The sequence below is a fragment of the Carettochelys insculpta genome, chromosome 28 (assembly GCF_033958435.1).
Source record: "Carettochelys insculpta isolate YL-2023 chromosome 28, ASM3395843v1, whole genome shotgun sequence".
In the NCBI taxonomy this organism is placed as follows: domain Eukaryota; kingdom Metazoa; phylum Chordata; order Testudines; family Carettochelyidae; genus Carettochelys; species Carettochelys insculpta.
Genome location: NC_134164.1, coordinates 7,248,999 through 7,267,661, shown reverse-complemented (window position 1 = coordinate 7,267,661; position 18,663 = coordinate 7,248,999). Strand labels below are relative to the sequence as shown.

The following is an 18,663-nucleotide window of genomic DNA, read 5'->3' as shown; positions in this document are numbered from 1 at the left end:
TAGATTTTTTCCATCTGTGGGTGGAATAAATCTTGTTGTGTGCGCTGAGGCATGAGTGGATGTGCACCACCTGTAGAAACACATGCTGCCATCTGTGGGAATTGTTGGTGCTGTGTTAATCTGCTGGAGGGCCCCTGAATCACCCCTGGGCAGCCACCCAAGTGCTCAGCTTCCGGGGAACACTAGCAGTGATATTTTTATTTCATTTATTAGTTATTTACCTACAGCACATTCACCACCAGTAGCAGGAGTAATAGCATTCAGAACCCCGTATCAGTCAGCTGGCCACATTCCATTTGCTCTTGGTGCAGGTCTATTTTGTAATGTGGTTTTGCTAGCTATTGGGGCTGCAGACCATTGCCTTCTTTTGTGTGCCATATGTAGAAAGGGCAGCCTCTCTACAAGGAGAGCACATAACATTGTCCATGTGACTTCAGAAACTGAGATCTGGCAGGAGCAGGAGGAGACAGAGCAGAGGTAGAGGCAGAGAAGGTAGGGTAACCACATAACAGAGATGTGGATCTTGTTTGTGAAATGTGTAATAGCCAAATCACAGAGTCACTGTTTACACTGCGCCTCTGCAGTCCTGCGTGCTTTTAATTGTGTTTTTTAATTTCTCTGCCACATTGATCCTTCTGCAGCACATGAAATTCGGGAGTTCTTAGTCGTGGGGAATTTCTGCAATTGTTGCTTATGGAACCATTGTAAAATTGCAGAATCCTCCCCCCCCCACCCCAGGATTGAATGTTACAAGCTGCTAACTTGAGTCCAGATCAAAAGAGGGAAGATTGTCTCTTTGGAGTCAAATAGGGTATTTTCAGCTTTAGTTTTATGGATGTCTATGATATGCAGTTGCTTAGCAGTCGTTTTGGATGGTGGCATGGCAACTAACAAACACACAGTGTCGGTCGTCTAGCTGAGCCCATTCAAAATTCGGTCACTTGTGGAAGGAAGGCCCAGTGTTACTCTGTTCATTCGTCCCGCTTACGAAGTTGTTTCTGTAGCGCTTCCCACCGCAGTCTCAGTTGTAACCTGTTGTTTTCGGTGTGTTCTCCCTTGCAGGCCGGGTGTTTGTGCACTGCCGCGAAGGCTACAGCCGCTCCCCAACGCTGGTCATTGCTTATCTGATGCTCCGCCAGAACATGGATGTCAAGTCTGCGGTGAGCGCTGTCCGGCAGAAGCGGGAGATCGGGCCCAATGATGGCTTCCTGAAGCAGCTCTGCCAGCTCAACGAGAGATTAGTGAAGGAGGGAAAACTGAAGCTGTAACTGAGGAGCTGCAGCGTCTCAGCTGAGCTCTCCGCACTGTCAGAGGGCGCACGTTTGGTGCTTTAGCAAACCCAACTCCAACTGCCAGGCCAGGTCATGCAGCGTGGGGAAGGCCGAGTCCCTTCCCCTTGTATAGTGAAAGTATCTCTCATGTCTCTGGGTCTGTCTTTTACAATAGCACAAAGTTCCATCGCTCCTAGGAGTTGTTGCACTAAAGAAAGCTCTTCAGAGGGATCACGCCAAGAAGGCGTCCGCTGTCAGCACACACGCTTGTTTCCGAGCCTGCTGGAGGTCCCATGATGGATGTGCTTTGCGGTGACGTTGGATGTCATTTATTTAAGCTTCCTGTCCTTCGCTCCCATCCGTTCAGCTCAGGTGCGTGGGTGCCCAAGAGCGGAAGGGCACCTCCCTTCACTTGCTTTTCACTGGAGTACTTTGTTTTTAAAAGTGTATCTCGCACACACTCACAGGTGCCTAAGGTCTGAGTGTAGGAGTTTCCTGAGTCAGAGAAGTATATATGCAAACACTGGTGTGCTCTCCCCTATTCGTGCTTCTAGCTTTGTGTGTGGTACGGATGTATGCAGTACAATACACTGACGGAGCTTGAATGTGGCGGTAAAGCCACCTGGTGTCTAATGTTAATACAAGGCCCGTTGTAAATAGAGTTTGTATATCAGTCATTTGTGTTTATTATTAAGTAGAAACAAGAATGCTTTATTTTTTCATCTTAAACTTCAGAGAGAAAAGTAAAATATAGAGAATTGGCTGCTCATTGGGATGTGAGGGAATTCAGGCTTTTTTTTAACCTCGCTATCAGTGTTCTCTCTAATTATTTCCGTCCATGGGTAGAATAAATTTTATGCACAAGGCATGTGCGGATGTGCACCACCAATAAAAACACATTCTGCCACCTGTGGGCAGCTGTGGATGCTCTGGTAATCAGCTGGGTAGCACCTGAATCTCTCCTGGGTGGCCGCCCAAGTGCTCAGCTTAGCAGGAACACTACTCATTATTGTCTGTATTGACCCAGCAAAGCTTAAACCTGAAATGTCTCTTCTCACACGAATGTTTTTTCTTCAAGAAGCATGCACGCTGATTGCTTCCAGGAAGATGCTCATTGTAAGGGACAGCACAGCCCGGCTAGAGTTTGGCTTGTGTTGTTTGTGTTTAAACAGAAAGAAGCCCCGTGGTCCATCATGTTTACTTCCCAGTGGCTGATACCTGTGGCCTCTCTTAGGGTACATCTATGCTTATCAGGAGACCGACACACTCAGGGTCAATCTTACAGGGTTCCGTTTCGTGCGCCTAGTGGGGACGCATAAAATCGAACAATCAGAGATTGTGAGGAATAAGGGAGGACAGTGGGAGAGTTACTTCCCTCCATCTCCATCAGCTAGGAGAGCCAGATAAGTTGATCATATGTTGATTGCACCTACACAATTGTCGTAGCTGGAATTACATATTTAGGATCGACTTTAAGGTCCAGTATAAACCTGCCCTTAGGCGCTGCCCCATTGAGTCACAGGCAGCGTCTGGAGAGGGAGCTGTGTTTACAGTGTGCGTATGTGAGGGAGTAGCCCTATTTAGTCGGTAGCATCACAGAAAATAAAAAAATGTGTGTGTGACTGAGTGCAAGCATAATGTTATAGACCAGCTCAGTGCTGTATGCATAGGGAAGACCTCACTGCTGCATTCTGAGTTGCTGGTATTGCTGTCCGAACCAGAATGGATTTGTTCAGTTTTTCGGTGCCTTTTTATGTATTTAAAGAATCATATCACGTAAGTAAGAAAAGCTCATGTATTACTGAGGCACACAGTTCTCAGCACTGGGGGGTGTTTCTGGTATATTCTGATGGCTTAGCTATGTGTGTTTTCCTCAACTATTTTTATTTTAATATTAACAGAGAGATAGCCGTGCTAGTCTATATAGTATCAAAACAAAAAATCAGTCCAGTAGCACTTTAAAGACTAACAAAATAATGTATTAGGTGATGAGGTTTCATGGGACAGGCCCACTTCTTCAGATCATAGCCATACCAGAACAGACTCAGTATTTAAGGCACAGAGAACCAAACACAGTAATCAAGATTGACAAATCAGAAAAATATTATCAAGGTGAGCACGTGAGAGAGCAGAGGGGCAGAAGGCCGGGGCGGGGAATCAAGAATTAGATAAAGCAAAGTGTGCATTAGAGCCCCTATAATGACCTAGAAAATTCCCATCCCGGTTCAAACCACGTGTAAATGTGTCGAATTTGAATATAAAAGAGAGTTCAGCAGCCTCTCTTTCCAAACTGCTGTGAAAATTCCTCTTCAGTAAAATGCAGACTTTCAGGTCAGTAACAGAATGGCCCATTCCATTAAAGTGCTGGCTGACAGGTTTGTGAATCAGGAGTGTTTTTATGTCTGGTTTATGCCCATTAATTCTTTGTTTAAGAGTGTTTGAAGTCTGTCCAATATACAAAGCATCTGGGCATTGTTGGCACATGATGGCATATATGATGTTAGTTGAGGAACATGAGAATGTGCCCGTGAATAAATTATTTTGTTAGTCTTTAAAGTGCTACTGGACTGCTTTTTTGTTTTTTTATTTTAATATGTTTTATACTTTGGGTTCAAGAAAGTTGTGGGTTGGGTTATGGGGCCTGTGACTTATCTGTTCAAAAACAGGGGTTGCTTCAGTTGTACAAGTGGCATACCAGCCTACTGTCTCTTCCAGCAGCCAGTGTCAGAGGCTTATGCAGAAAGATGGCCTTGTAATAGGTCACGATGGAAAAATCCACACATCGGGTAAGTGTCTACTGACTTCCATCAACTGAATATCGTGCATTTAGTCATAGGTATTTGCTCTGAAGCATCCTTCAGAGACTATTTTCATATTAAATGCATTTTTTTAAAACCTTGGCTTCTATATTTTTGTGGTCGTGAGTTTCCCAGCTTAATTACATTTGTGTAAAAGTCTTGCCTTGTTGATTACATTTTTAAATTTATGGCCTTTCAGTTTGCTTGGTGACCCATTTCTCTGCTATTATGAAAGATGGTGAATAGGAGCCCCTGCCTTATCTTTTCTACCTTAATTCATCTCCAGTTTGCATACTGCAATCTTGTTTACAGAGAAAGCAGATTTTCTGTTTCTGTTGAGGGAGTAGAGCTTTATTTCTCTACCTACATCAGTGTATGCAAATAACACACACACACACACACACACACACACACACACACACACACACACGAGAGGCTTTGATTTATTATTAAAAAGCTAGGGTTCTAACTCTACGAGTGATCTAATACTATGGTGTCTACCCAGTTCTAAAGCGAACTAGCCACGTTATTCTGAAAATATATTTATTGTTCAAGCCAACTAGCTACAGCAGTTTGGTCAAATAGCCACAGGGGTTAGCATGTTGGACACCACAGATACAAAGGAAATATTTCGGGTTGAACCTCTGTAACCTGGAATCTCTTGTCTGGCAAAACCTGTAATCTGGCATGATTTTGGTTAGCTAGATGACCACTTCCGATTAGTGTGGCCAAGCTTCCCTTGGTTCCATACACTTTATTTGCAGCCACCAGTCCTAGTTTTCAGTGTTCTGTGCTGTTATTTAGCTACAATTTACCCCTGAATGTCTTCTAACAGCCTAGTAAGCAGTGGGAGTGTTGGTAATGTGCTAAACGATATTGACCTCTCATGATTTGGCAGTTCTTGTCCGGCACCAGTCAGCTCTTGAGAATAGGCATTAAGTTTTGTTCCACATATGCTCCTAGATGGATCAGTTTAGTTACTAACAGGCTGTCTGATCACAAACATCCAAGAAGGATCACAGTGTTTTTTGTTGGAATAGCGGAATCCATCTGCTTTGTGACCTTGATAGTGTTTGCACAGCTCTTTGTTGTCCTGATGGACCACCTAGAAGCAGATGGAGAGATTTGCCAGCTGTTGGTGTATGACTAAAGCAAACTGGAAATTGAGAAAGATAAGAAGAATATGGAGATGTATTTTCCTCTGCTGGTAGTGCCAGCTTACAGGGTCATGGCAACCAGGATTATTGATTTGCTTCAACTCTGTGTTGATTCGGGACAGTTTATTAAGCTTGTGACTTGACTGCTACTACAGAGTTAATGCTATTGGATGGTTGTTACATGGCTATTACAATGCACTGCTTAGGAAGCAAACACTGCTGAGCAATGCATATAAGGAGTAAGAGGTACTTGGAATGCTTATGCCTCTTTCTACCAAAGGGAGTCCCATCCCTGTTGCCTCCCACTGGGGCCACACTGGACGTGGCCCCCGCTGGGGGAATGCAGGGCACTGCTGAAGCTGAAGTCCCTGAGACTCACCAGGATGGGACCTGGCAATGATTTTGTCCCTTAGCTGTTTATTGGGCATGCGCCCGCTGGCTAAGTACCACCCTGAGCATTCTCATAAGGCTGGAGCCAAGGGGTATGACCCTGTTTACTGGTTCCATAGCTTCCCAGCTTATGTGCACGTGTTGGGGTTGATATGGCTATCTGGTGTTTATGTTTGTGGGGTTTAAGGCTGTAATATAGGGAAACTTGGTTGTACTACAAGAATGGAAACATCCATCCTGGCCCTCAGGCCTGCTTATGCCTTTTTATATGACAGATAGGAGCTTTTCAGAGTTCATTTGCAGTGGTGTAATGCCACTAATTTCAGTGGGATAACATCAGATTTACCCAAGTGTAAATGAGATCAGAACCAGGCCTTCGGTGTTCAAACTTGACAGATCTGGTGTCAGCTGAGGATGAATAACAGATGTCTGGGGGAAATGAGTTAACCCAAAAGCAAGCTCTGAAACATTACATTCCACAGTGAGTTACTGAGTAATTGGAGTCGTACATGAACCTGATTCTTGCTTCCAATCTGGGCTCTTTGTTCTGCTCATATACCGAGAGTGTAACTTGTCATGTCACCTATGCTCCACCAGTCTTTCATCTCTTCTTTCTGATTAAGCCCGTTAATGTTGCACAGCGTTCAGTAGATTGCAGCTGTCTGGGAAGAGCTCTTGGTTCTAAATTTAATTCCATAATCACTTTACACTGCCTAGTGCATCTCTTTGACTGTTGCTGACAGATCTTATTAAAAGGAGAAAAATAGAGATTGCCTCCGTCACAAGAGGAAATTGACAAAAGTACCAAAAAGTACTGGGCCTTTTGTACTGAAATGAGCATGGAGCTAACCACTGCTACTGAGTGTGCCTTAATTTGTTGAGCAGTATCCAAGAATGCCTTGTCATGTGGATGGGCTGATAAAAGTTTTATCTTGAAATAACAGCGCTTTGCTTTTTGTCCGAGTCAATAGCTAGAGCTTCGGTGAAGGGACGGTGTCTTTTCGGGGCATAAACGTGCCACAGGGTCTGTTAGTTTGCCGTGTCAGATCCAATATAACAAGAACAAAAGCAATTGCTTTTTGCTTTGCAGGAGTGATGTGGGTTTGGTTGATGGTTTACCAAAAAGCAACTCCAGGAGACAGCGAGTCCTCTAAAATGTGTAAGGGACCTCCAGACACTGGTTTGTCAGGATCTGGCCTGGCCCTCCCATACCCAGCATCTGGCCTGCAGTGGGGAGCCCATAGCCTGGTGGGCTGGATCCAGCTACAAGTTGTGCTTGGCAGGGTCAGGAAGCAGCCACCGCCACTCCTGCTTCTCCACCTGGGGGACCTGCAGCTCCTGGAAGAGGCCCTTTTCCCCGCCTCTCCAGGCACCTCCCCTTCAATGTGCTGACTGGCAGGAATTCTGGCCAGTCAGAGCAGCGGGAGGGTAGTGCCTGGGAGAGGCCAGTAGTAGAGTCTCTGGAGGGAGTCTTTCCCCATGTTGTTCCCACAGCCAGGGGAGGGGGCAGCAGCAGCAAGGTGGGGAGGTAAGTGCCCCTCCCCCATGCCAGACCTGCTTCTGTACCCTCCTTCCCCCCGATCCCTATCCTTAGCCCTCTCCTGACTCCCTCCCCAGCTGCTGCCCCAGCCCCCTCCTGCATCCTTCCACCCAGACCCCAACCTTGGCAGCCCCCTCCCGCACAGGGAATCTTTTGACCCTCCCCCATTTTTGGTCCCACCCTGGGCACCCAAAAGAGATAATCTGGCCTGGGGGAAACCCTGAACCTGTCTCTCCTTCTCCATCCCTTGGTTCTGGAACAGGAGGGGGGTTTTGTGGGTTTTTTTGTTTGTTTTTGTTTTGTTTTTTGCTTCTCTTATGTGGCCCTCAACCCAAAAAAGGTTCCACACCCTGGCTCTAAAATATCATTGCTGTTCACACTCTCCTCATGCTTCATCATCATCATCAATAACCGTGGGCTCAGTGCCCATTGGTGTCTGATGCCTCTCTCACTATTTCCTTCCATCTTTCCCTGTCCAGTTCAGAGTGGCTTAGTTTCTGTAGACTAGCTCTGCATCAATCTACTACATCATCTATCCATTCGCTGGGGGGTCTGCCTCTCCTATTCATAGAACCATAGAATACCAGGACTGGAAGAGACCCCAAGAGGCCATGGAGTCAATTCGAACCATCGATTATGCTGAATACCAGGGTCTTGATTTTTTCGTTCGTCGTTCATTCTGCAAATATGTCCAAACAGTTGTAGCTTCCATTTTATAACCTTCTGCAGCAGGTTCTCTTTCAGCTGTATCTTCCTATAGAATTCCTCATGGGTGACCTTCTGCATCCATCCTATTCTCAGGATCTTTCTATAACAACTCCTCTCGAATGCCAGTATTCTTCTTTTTGAATCTTTCGTTATCACCCGCGTCTCACATCCGTACAACACGCTGCTGAATACACAGGGTTTCAAGACGCCCAGCTTCGTTCTTAAGGTAATTGCTTTTCTTTTCCAGATCTTATCCATCGCCTTCAAACTCGCTGTTGCTTTCGCTGTTCTGGTCACTATTTCCTTCTTACAGTCTAGATCATACGTTATGTTGCTCCCCATATATGTGAACTTCTCTACATTTTCTAGTTCAATACCGTCTACACTGATCTTCCTTCCTATTTCCTTATCTCCAAATACCATTGTTTTTGTTTTCTCGATGTTCATAATCAGTCCGTACCGCTTCCCTTTTTTGTTTCACACCCACACTGGTTTCACTAGCTTCTCCTCATCTACAACCCTCCTCCTTCACCTCATGCTTCACAGTGAATCAAAAGTGTCCCAGCCATTTCCCTGCTGCAGGGGCACTGGGGAAGGGTTGATAACGCGGGGACTTCATTTTAATATTCACAGAGCTTTTTGTGGTTTTTTTTGGTCATCACCACCTTTGGGCCGTGCAACTAGGACACAGATGTTTACGGTAGAAGTCCAGCAGTTCTGCATGACACACAGCAACAGCACCATGCAGCCAGAAGTTAGTCCATGAACGGGTGTGGTTGCAACGAGGTGTAATGTGACCGGGGGTTCTGGGCACAGCTGAGAAAATCAATCCTGGGTATATTGCTTAAAACTGGGCCACTTACAGTCCAGGCTGTGATTTCCTCCTCACTAAGGCAAATCAAACCAGCCACAAAAGTACCTCTGTCAGCCCCACTGGCCATACAAGCAAACCCACAGATTGTCCAGCCGCTTCAACTGCCAAGAGCCAGCAACCCCCTTTACTCAGGTGAGCGGTTGTTAGAACCTATTTCACTAAATCCGCACAGATTCTTCCAGTCCCCAAAGGGTCCAGCCATAGTCCCAGGTCAATATATACTTGGATCTTACCCAAAAGTAAGGGCTAAGCAGCAGTATAATGGAAAGGGACCTAGGGCTTATGGTGGACGAAAGGCTGGATATAAGGCTGGAGTAAACAGTGTGCTCTTTTATCCAAGAAGGATAACGGCGAATTAGGGTGCATGAGGAGGAGCATTGTGAGCAGATCTAGAGAAGTGGTTATTCCCCTCTATTCGGCACTGGTGAGGCCACATCTGGAATGTTGTATCCAGATTTGAGCCAGCCAGTATAAAAAGGATGTGGATGTGCTGGAGCAGGTTCAGTGGAGAGCACCAAAAATGATTAGGGGGCTGGAGCACATGACCTATGAGGAGAGGATTTGGGCTTACTTAGTTTGCAGAAGAGAAGACTGCGGGGTGATTTAATAGCAGCCTTCAACTTCCTGAAGGGGAGCTCTAAAGAGGATGGAGAGAAACTGTTCTCAGTGGTGTCAGATAGCAGAACAAGAAGCAATGGTCTGAAGTTACAGCAGGAGAGGTGTAGGTTGGATATTAGGAAAAACTACTTCACCAGGAGAGTGGTGAAGCACTGGAATCCATTGCCTAGAGAGTTTGTGGATTCTCCATCCCTCGAGGTTTTTAAGTCCCAGCTTGACAAGATCCTGGCTGGGATGACTTAGTTGGGGTTGATCCTGCTTGAAGCAGGGGGCTGGACTAGATAACCCTTGAGGTCCCTTCCACCCCTAGAATTCTATGATTCTATGAAAACAGCATGCTGCGCCAATCCTTTAGAATCTAAAATCTAAAGGTTTATTAAGAAAGAAAAGAAAGAAAGAATAGGGTCAGAGAGAAAAATGCAAAGTGATACATTACATACATCAATTGAAGCGATTGATGTAGTCCAGTGATGTTATATGCGGATTCTTGAAAGTTTCACAAAACACACCTCATGAAGGGTGGGGCCCCAGTTTACATAGGCTTAGTTCATGAAGACTTGAGACCAAAGGGTGATTCACAGAGTCTTCTGTATACCCTTCCCCATGTGGAAGGAAATTTCTTTTTTCTTTCCTAGGCCACGCAGGGTCACCTGACGAGGTGAGCTGCTGTGGCATGTTGTCATTGGTTGCTGAGTTCGCCAGCAAGCCCCAGTCCATATACATTTGCTGAATCGATATCTGGGCCTTTGTTGTTAAGCCCATCATCCTGGCTGGGAAGGTGACCACATCTCCTGTTGTGTAACCTTAGCTCTAAAACATTTCTAATACAGTTATCGAGCCAGTATCTGTACCTTAACATACAAACATGGCACAGATGTACAAGTAGCATAAACAGATTCAGGCCATTACCAGCTTTCATTAGACACGTCACTTGGGCTACCTGGCACAAGGGCTAATGCAGATTATAGACAATAACATAAATGGCTTCCATATTCAATTTAAAAATCTAGTAATGTCACACTAGGGATGAGGTTTATTGGTTGTAGTTAACTGGGAGCTGGGGTGCAGTGTGGCCAGGGGCTCACCAGCTCACCTGGAGCAATCCTTATCCGTGATGGGCTGCTTGGGGTGCGCCATGGGAGGGGCTTTCTAGCCCAGCTGGAGCAGTGCCCCTCGTTGCCCCTCCCATTTCATTGGTTAACCAGCTGACTAATTCAATGGGATTTTACATCCCTAGTTGCAACTGTGCATGGTGAACAAGTGGTTTTCTGTAAATGGCAAATATTGTGCAAAATGAGTTCAGAGCTGGAAAGGTAGGTGATCCTAGCAGCTGTGTTCTAATTCCATTTTGACTCATTGTATGACAGTGAGCTGGTTGTCTTTCTCCTGTAAAATGGAACCAATACTTACTTCCCTCCCACTGCTCCAAGGGATGCTGTGGAGGATAATTAATGTTTACAAATGGCTTTGAAGATGAAAAGTGCCCTATGAATGCTGAGTACTATGCCATCTCGAACTTGAAAATGTGTCACATGGATGTTCCTCCTGACCAGGAGGATGTGAGCATGTCAGTGCTTGATAGGGATTAAATATTTGCAGTGAGCTCTTGCTCAGCTTTTGAGTACAAGCAGCAAAAATTGTATTTTCTCCATTTCTATTCTAATTAGTTTGACTGTTTTGCACTAAAATGATTTTGTTCATGCGTCCCTGTCGTGGGCTCTGGCAGTGTGTAAAACTGAAAATAGAACAGGCCTGGGTGGTAACTGTTGTGCATTTATTTCTGGAAATTAGTAACCTCATGGTCTGGGATATTCCAACCCTAAACACAAATGAGCAGCTTCTGCCCTACAGTGTTTGTCTAGAGGAACATGGGGTTGAAAGTCTAAAATGTAACTTCAAATTTTGTTAGTACAACCCACAAACGATTAAAAAAAAAAACCATCCAGTCCTGTGCATATACATCTATTTACAGTAGATTCTGTGTTGTCCAGAAACATTGGGAATGGGGGATTCTGGTTAATCAAATTTTCTGGTTAACAGAGAGATATACTATTAGTCAGAAATTTTCACACATTACATGTAGTTGGCAATTTGTACATGTAACTTGATTCTGCTTTCATACACACAGCATCAATGACTGATCCCAGATGTACAAAGATTCCTTTGCTCTTCCTATTCTGACCTCTCTGTATGAACTACTTGACACTTTCTCTTGCTGCTAGTTAAACGTGCTGTATATCACCCCATAAACTAACCTTTATAGCTTAAATACTACAACTGGAAATATGTTCTGGATACTTTTCATATTGTTTTTCTGGTTAATAAAGAAAAAAATGTATATCTCACTCATGAAATTTTCCAGTTAACTGAGAATTCCAGTTGGTAAAGATCTGGATAACAAAGAGTATATGGTATATGGTGCAAATTCATACAAACACAAGCTGTGCTAACTTCGTTAAAAATCTCAGCTTTCTGTTTCCATTCACTGGGATTAGCAACTGTATAGGTTTATCAGTGAGCTATAACTGTTTCCTTTTATGTGCACTTGAAGGCTCTTGCACTGCGGAGGTTGTAAAAAATGGTTACAGCGAAACAGCTTTCTGTACAGGATGCTAGTGAAGATGTACACATTTGTATACGGAGCAGGTTCTTTTTCTCTGCCTTGGTTGGAAGGTTAGAAAGCCTGGTGTCCAATAAAAGCTATATTCTGCTTTGTGGGAATCACACCAATTAGAACAGTCAAATGTACAATGCTCATGTTTTGTGATGTGCAAAATAAATGGCCAGAGTTAAGGTTGTTCGTGTGTTGTGGTGTTTTGCAAAAACCAAGTATGTTTGAACAATGCACAGCAAAGCCTAGAGGGTGCAGTTGGTATGATGAACACAGTGGTGTTGCAGCAGTCCTCCAGGGGAATGTCACATCTGGCCACGGACAGTAACGCAGCACTCAACTTGCACAGTCATCTGGTTCGGTGCATCCAGTCTGGGGGTCAGTCCTGAGGTTACCTGCTATATTTGGGCACATTTCAGCACAAATGCAGAAGGGTGGAAAAGGGGACATTTTGTCCTAAACACAAAATTCAAATGTTTTTATTAATAATAATTAATAATAAAACCCCCACAGATTATTTTGGAGAGGCTGGAACAATGCTGATTTGGCAGTTACCTGTTAAAGCTCCTTCTGCTTCCCCCAGCTGCTGTCTGAAAATTCCCCTGGACAAAAATGTTCTCTTCTAGAATCCTAGGCTGCTGGTTGAACTTCTCTAGTCTGGAACTCTCTGGTCTAGCAACATCCATGGTCTGGCATGATTTTAGTTAGCCAGATGACCACTTCTCATGGGTGTGGCCAAGTTTCACGCAATCACATTGCCATGACTGAGTACAGGGAGGGGTTAATCTCTTCCTGGTGTAACTTGAGCCAAGGGGGTGGAGTGACTTTTTTGCACTCAGAACAATTGCAGTTTCAGGTGTCTTTTGTCGGAGAGGCAGAGAGAAGATAGGGAGAAGGATGTCTCCCGGGCACTTGACATGAATTCCATAAATATGTCTCAAAATCAGACATAAAGATGTAAGTAGAAGGGACATGCATAGTTAGACATGATCAGGTTATGATTGTTTTGAATTTGTTTGGACTGGCTATCTCCTTTTTTTTTGTTGTTGTTGCTTTGATTAATGGCTTGATTTTTCCCTCTGTAACTTTTTAAGCCGAATCCCAGAGATGCCTGCAACCCCATGATTCATCGTCTCTTTGTTTTTCTGAATAAATTACCCTTTGTTACACAAATGATCTAATACCTGTGTCCCCTGAAGGGTCTATGTGTGTATGAACCTTAGATTACAGCTTGCTTTGGTCTCAAGCCCTCTGAAGAGGAGAAGGGGCTGGAATTCTTCCCAAGAGGGGGCATTCCCAGGTGTGTCTTCCTGAATTAAGGGGTTTTGTTTTACTTGGGTGGTGACAGCTCTACCCCCTGCCCCGCAGGGCCAGAGAATCTTGGAGAGTTTTTTAAGCAAAGCCTTTTGTAGGCAAGGTATTTTAAAGTTTTTGTGGACCCCCACTTCTGCACTTGGAATGCCAGGGTAGGCAAGGAACCCTGACACCCATCAAATTTGCTTATAGTCATCTATCCTGTCTCTCAGTGTTCTGTGCTGTTATTTAGCTTCAAGTTACCAACCGTAAATGTCTCCCTAGGAGTCCAGTAAGCAGGGGAAGGGTTGATAATGTGCTCGACAATATTGACGTCTCATGGCTTGGCAAAGGTCAGGTCCCAAGGGTGCTAGGCTAGAGCGGTTCAAACTGTACTGGAACTGGGGAGGAATCTCGAGAGATCATCACATCTGGTCCTAGGCCAGGGCTTAAAAATATCATCATCATCATCAGTAATGGTGGGCTCAGCACCCATTGGTGTCTGATGCCTCTCTCACTATTTCCTTCCATCTTTCCCTGTCCAGTGCAGAGTGGCTTAGTTTCTGTAGACTAGCTCCGCACCAATCTACTATATAATCTATCCATTCTCTGTGGGGTCTGCCTCTGCTCTTCGAACCATCCATTATGCCGAACACTAAGGTCTTGATTTTTCGTTCGTCGTTCATTCTGCAAATGTGTCCAAATAGTTGTAGCTCCCGTTTTATGACCTTCTGCAGCAGGTTCTCTTTCGGCTGTATCTTCCCATAGAATTCCTCGTAGGATGGATGCAGAAGGTCACCAATCTCAGCATCTGTCTATAACAACTCTTTTCAAAGGCCAACATCCTTCTCTTCCAATCTTTCCTTATCCCTCACGTCTCACATCCGTACCACATGCTGCTGAATACACACGGTTTCAAGACGCCCAGCTTCGTTCCTAAGCTCTTTGCTTTTCTTTTCCAGATCTTATCCATCGCCTTCAAACTTGCTCCACTAAACAAATAAACCCCTTAAAGGCCACAGCCCTGACCGTACTTGGATTGGATGGATGGGGCGGGGGTGGGGGGTGAGGCTGGGAAAGCGGGGAGGTCCCCCCCCACAGACAGCGCCAGGACGACGGGTAGCAGGGCTGGGGTGACTTGAGACCTGGGGGGCCCCCAGGGGGGCATGTGGGGGCCCTCCTGTAGCAATTAAAGCGTGTGGCCTATTAAGGGGAAGCTGACGGAGGCAGGGAGGGAGGGAGGGAACCGGGGTCTGCGAGGGCCGAGCTGCGGGAGCGGGAGGCGGCGGCGGCGACCCCGGCGCTCGGACTGGCTGGCGGAAAATCCGCGTCCGCCGCTTCTTCCGCGCCAAGCGCTGCAGCGGCGTCTGGGCCGCGGGGAGGCTTTGAAATCTCTGCCGCTCCCCCCGGCCCTGCACACGCGCCTGCAGCTCCCTGCCCGCTACTGCTCCCGCCGGAGAAACCCGCGCCGGGCCCGAGGCAGTGGGCGGCTGGCAGCCGCTCCCCGGCGCGCTTCAGCGCCATTCAGCTCTCTGGGGCCGGCTGTGACGCAAGCGCATCCGGGATGGGGCGCCATGGCAACCGCGCCGGGAATCGGGCGCCACCACCCCGCCGGCCCATTCATCAGCTCCGCCCTGGCCGGGATGGGCAGTGAGAAGGTCCCCCGCACATCGCGAAATGGAACGACCCACTTCGGCTCCTCCCTCGCCCGCCCGGCGGGAGGGAGGGGAGGACAGCGGGGCTGATGAGCTCCGAGAGGCGGCCCGCCAGTGTCACCGTGCTGGGCAGCCACCCCCCCCCCCCGCCCCCGGGCACCGGGTCCTCGGCCGCCTGTCCGGGGGTGGGTGGGGTGTTAGGGTTGGGGGAGGGGGCGAATGACAAAAGGCGTGAGCGAGGGAGGCAGGCACTCAAGCTGCCCCCGCCCTCCCTGGGCTGGACGTGCTTCCATCTCACCCACCCCCCCATATGGGTTGCTTCACTGGCCTCCCCCCCCCGCCCCCTTCCGTGGTCGACATTGTTCCGAGGGCACTGCAGGGAGGGATAGGAGAAGGGTGAGGGGCCGCCCCCTCCACACCTCCGCCGGAGTGTCCTCTAATTTTTTTTCCACCTGCGTGCAGAATAAATTTTGTTCTGTGCACTGAGTACATGAAGCGGTGCACCACCAGCAGAACCGCTGTGGGCGCTCTGCTGAGCAGACAGCACCTGAATCTCTCCTGGATGGCTGCCCAAGTGCTCAGCTTACAGGGAACACTGCACGCGCACACGCGCACACACACACACACACACACAAACAAACAGAGTTTCTGCCTCAGCTGCCTGTTAATAAGACCTCATGGCTGCTGGGGTGGGGAGAGCTGGGAGGCTCCTTCTACCGGAGCGGGGACTTTTGTTGTGGGCTGAACAGAGGAGGAGGGCGAGTGGCATCCCTGTGTGGGGAGGGAGGGAATGGTGTCTGCCAGGCGTAGGGGTGGCTGAGCTGGCTGTGTTGAGTGACTGATATGCTGCATCCCCAGGCAGCGGCTGCTGTCTTTTGATTTAGGCTTACACAGAATCTCTCTGTCGTGGGGATGGTTTTGCTTTTGCCGTCTCCCCGCCCCCCATGGCGCCTACTTAGCCTATGCCGCTAACCCCTGCATCCTGCTCCACCCCCCTCACTGGCCCTGTCCCCATGGTGAAGGTGGGGAAACTGAGGCACAATGGGCTGCCTAGTCAGTGGCAGAGCCAGGGAAAGACTCTGATTCCCTACTGCATGTCCGTGTGCTGCACCGCTCGCCTGTGTGATGAGCTCATGCTGCTGCTGCTGCCCTATCAGCACACAGCCTGGCACTGCCCTGCCCACAGGTGCTGGTGAGTCACCTAGCTGGGCTGGGGCCATGGGAAAGGACTTTGGCTGCAGTTGAACTGGTGGCAACCGGTGCTCCCTCAATTTTTTAACACCCATGGGGGGCGGAATAAGGTTTGTTGTGTGCACCCTGTGCAGATGTGTACCACCAGTAAGACCACACACACACACACACACACACACACTGCCAGCTGTAGGCGCTCTGCTAATCAGCCGGGTGGCCCCAGAATCTGCGGGGCTGCTGCTCAAGTGCTCAGCTTACAGGGCACATGGCTGGCAACTCCCTTGTGTGCACTGATGTGGCCGGAAGCCTGTCTGCCCAACAGATTGTGTCTGCCTGGATTCTCAGGAGAGGTTTGTGCCCTTGGATGATGGCAGCACATCACCCACCATCAGGGCATTTGTGACCTTGGAGAGTTTTTTTTTTAAAGCAGAAGCCTTTAATGGTAAGGCACTTAAAAGGTCATGCAGTACTTCCCACCTTCTGCATTGGAAGAGCCAGACCGGCTTCGGTGGGAATGCGTGTGTGGGATGTTCCCTAGAGAGCTTCTCTGAGCCTTAGCACCAGCCCAGCTGTGTCCATTCTCAGCTCTCTGAGCACTGACAGCTGGTCAGGCACAGAGAGCGTTGAACTGATGGGGCATGTGGGGAAAATTTTCAGCTTTGGTGTCTCCCCATGGGTCCTGCTACCTCTACCTGCTGAAGCTGGCTCCAGCTCTGGGCTCAGCAAACCACTTGGAAGAGCAACTGCGACAGGATGCCCCATGCAACATGTTCATGGTGGGCGGATACAGCTCAACCCTTCCCTGTGTGCACCACAGACGTCCCCTTCCCCTTATTTCTACAGGCCTGTATTTCAATTCCGCCCCAAGTGGCCAGGTCGTGGCCTACACCTCCCCTGCATGCACCGCAGGGCTGGAGCCGGCTGGTGCCCACAAGCATGGAGCTTATGCCACAGGGGATGGGTAGGGAGCAGTGTCTGCCCCAACAGCTTCAAAAACCTCAGGTGAACATTAACAGAGCTGCGGTGTTGGCTTAGGATGAAGCAGGGGAGAGAGCTTGGCCCTACACACCAGCTCTGGAGCAGTGCCCCTCAGCTCCCACCCTCCCCTGACAGGGATCACAGGGCAATTACTGTTGCAGCACAGCCTGGAAGGCCCCCCCACCCCCACCTAAGCTCAGGCCCCATAGTGCTGGGCCTGGCAGAGACACAGGGCCTTCCTGGAAGAGTTGACAGTCTAACGAGCCAAGGGGTAGGCGCAATAAAGTATCACTGTCTCCATTTTAGAGATGTGGAAACTGAGGCAAGGAGTGGTCCACGGTATGATTTTTTTTTTCAAGCATACGCAGCCAGGGCCAGAGCCTCACGAAGAGCTCCTCCCTGACTGGGCTGAGCCCCACACAACTTGTCTATGGTCACATGAGGAGCTGGGCAGTAAACCCAGATCTGCAATGAGGCTTTCCTCTTTACCCCCTTCTGCAGCAGAACACCATTCCCTGGGTGCTCCAAAGCATGATACACAGACGAGCAGGTGCTCAGCCCCCTTGTGAGGCAGGGGTGCCCCCATATTCCAGAGAGGACACCCCAGGGCCCAGAAGGGCTACCTAACTGGCTTGATCCTGCTGGTGCTGGAGCAGGGTGGGGTCCACAGGCCTGCAAGCTGCAAAGCAGTAGGAGCGGAGGGGATGCTGCTGCATAGGAAGAGAAAGAGCTAAGTGGGAGCAAGTAGCTAGGTGCAATGTGCCCTCTAATTGTTTCTGTCCTTGTGCAGAATAAATTTTGTTGTGTGCACCACCAAGAGAAACGCAGGCGGTGGGCTGTCTGCTAATCAGCTGGGCAGCCCATGAATTGCTCTTGGGCGGCTGCATTAAGCTTACAGGGAATGCTGGCTATACACCTCCTCAGCATAAAGATGCTGCAACTTCCTCATCTACATTAATGCCCATCTCCAGCTCACAGGGACCAGTCAGCCTGTTCCACTTGGCACCCTGAGAAGGTTGCTGGAGCTCTGTGTGTATTTGCAGCAATAACAGGAGCATCATTTGCTCGCTGTGGCAGTTGCGCTGTCAGGCACCCTTTTCCAAGGAGTCAGGGCCCCAGATGGGAAACATGGGTGCTACGTGAATCTGCACGTCTCCCTGTGCCATGGTGTCCCGTTGTGCACACAGAGGAAAGCAATTAATAGCCATGTCTACACGTTCACGCTACTTCGAAGTAGCGGCACTAACTTCAAAATAGCACCCGTCACAGCTACACGTGTTGGGTGCTATTTCGATGTTAACATCGACGTTAGGCGGTGAGACGTCGAAGCCACTAACCCCATGAGGGGATGGGAATACCGCCCTACTTCGAAGTTGAACGTCGAAGTAGGGCATGTGTAGACGATCCGCATCCCACAACATCGAAATAGCGGGGTCCGCCATGGTGGCCATCAGCTGAGGGGTTGAGAGAGACGCTCTCTCTCTCTCCAGCCCCTGCAGGGCTCTATGGTCACCGTGTGCAGCAGCCCTTAGCCCAGGGCTTCTGGCTGCTGCTGCTGCTGCAGCTGGGGATCCATACT

At 48.3% G+C, this 18,663-nt stretch overlaps 1 protein-coding gene across 2 annotated transcripts in view; it reads left to right on the top strand.

Moving 5' to 3' along the window:
- DUSP3 (dual specificity phosphatase 3) overlaps positions 1 to 12,154 on the top strand; it is a 30,318-nt gene extending 18,164 nt beyond the window's left edge. Inside the window, exons 3-4 of one of the 2 annotated variants that reach the window (XR_012642684.1) lie at positions 1,063 to 1,643; positions 3,987 to 12,154. Coding sequence is in view for 1 of the 2 variants with exons in the window: in XM_074978733.1 (XP_074834834.1) it covers positions 1,063 to 1,268 (206 nt within the window). In the remaining variant the exon portion in view is untranslated. Of the gene's footprint in view, positions 1 to 1,062 lie in introns of both variants that reach the window. The other variant, XM_074978733.1, reaches the window with a different exon arrangement.
- Positions 12,155 to 18,663: the final 6,509 nt, after the last annotated feature.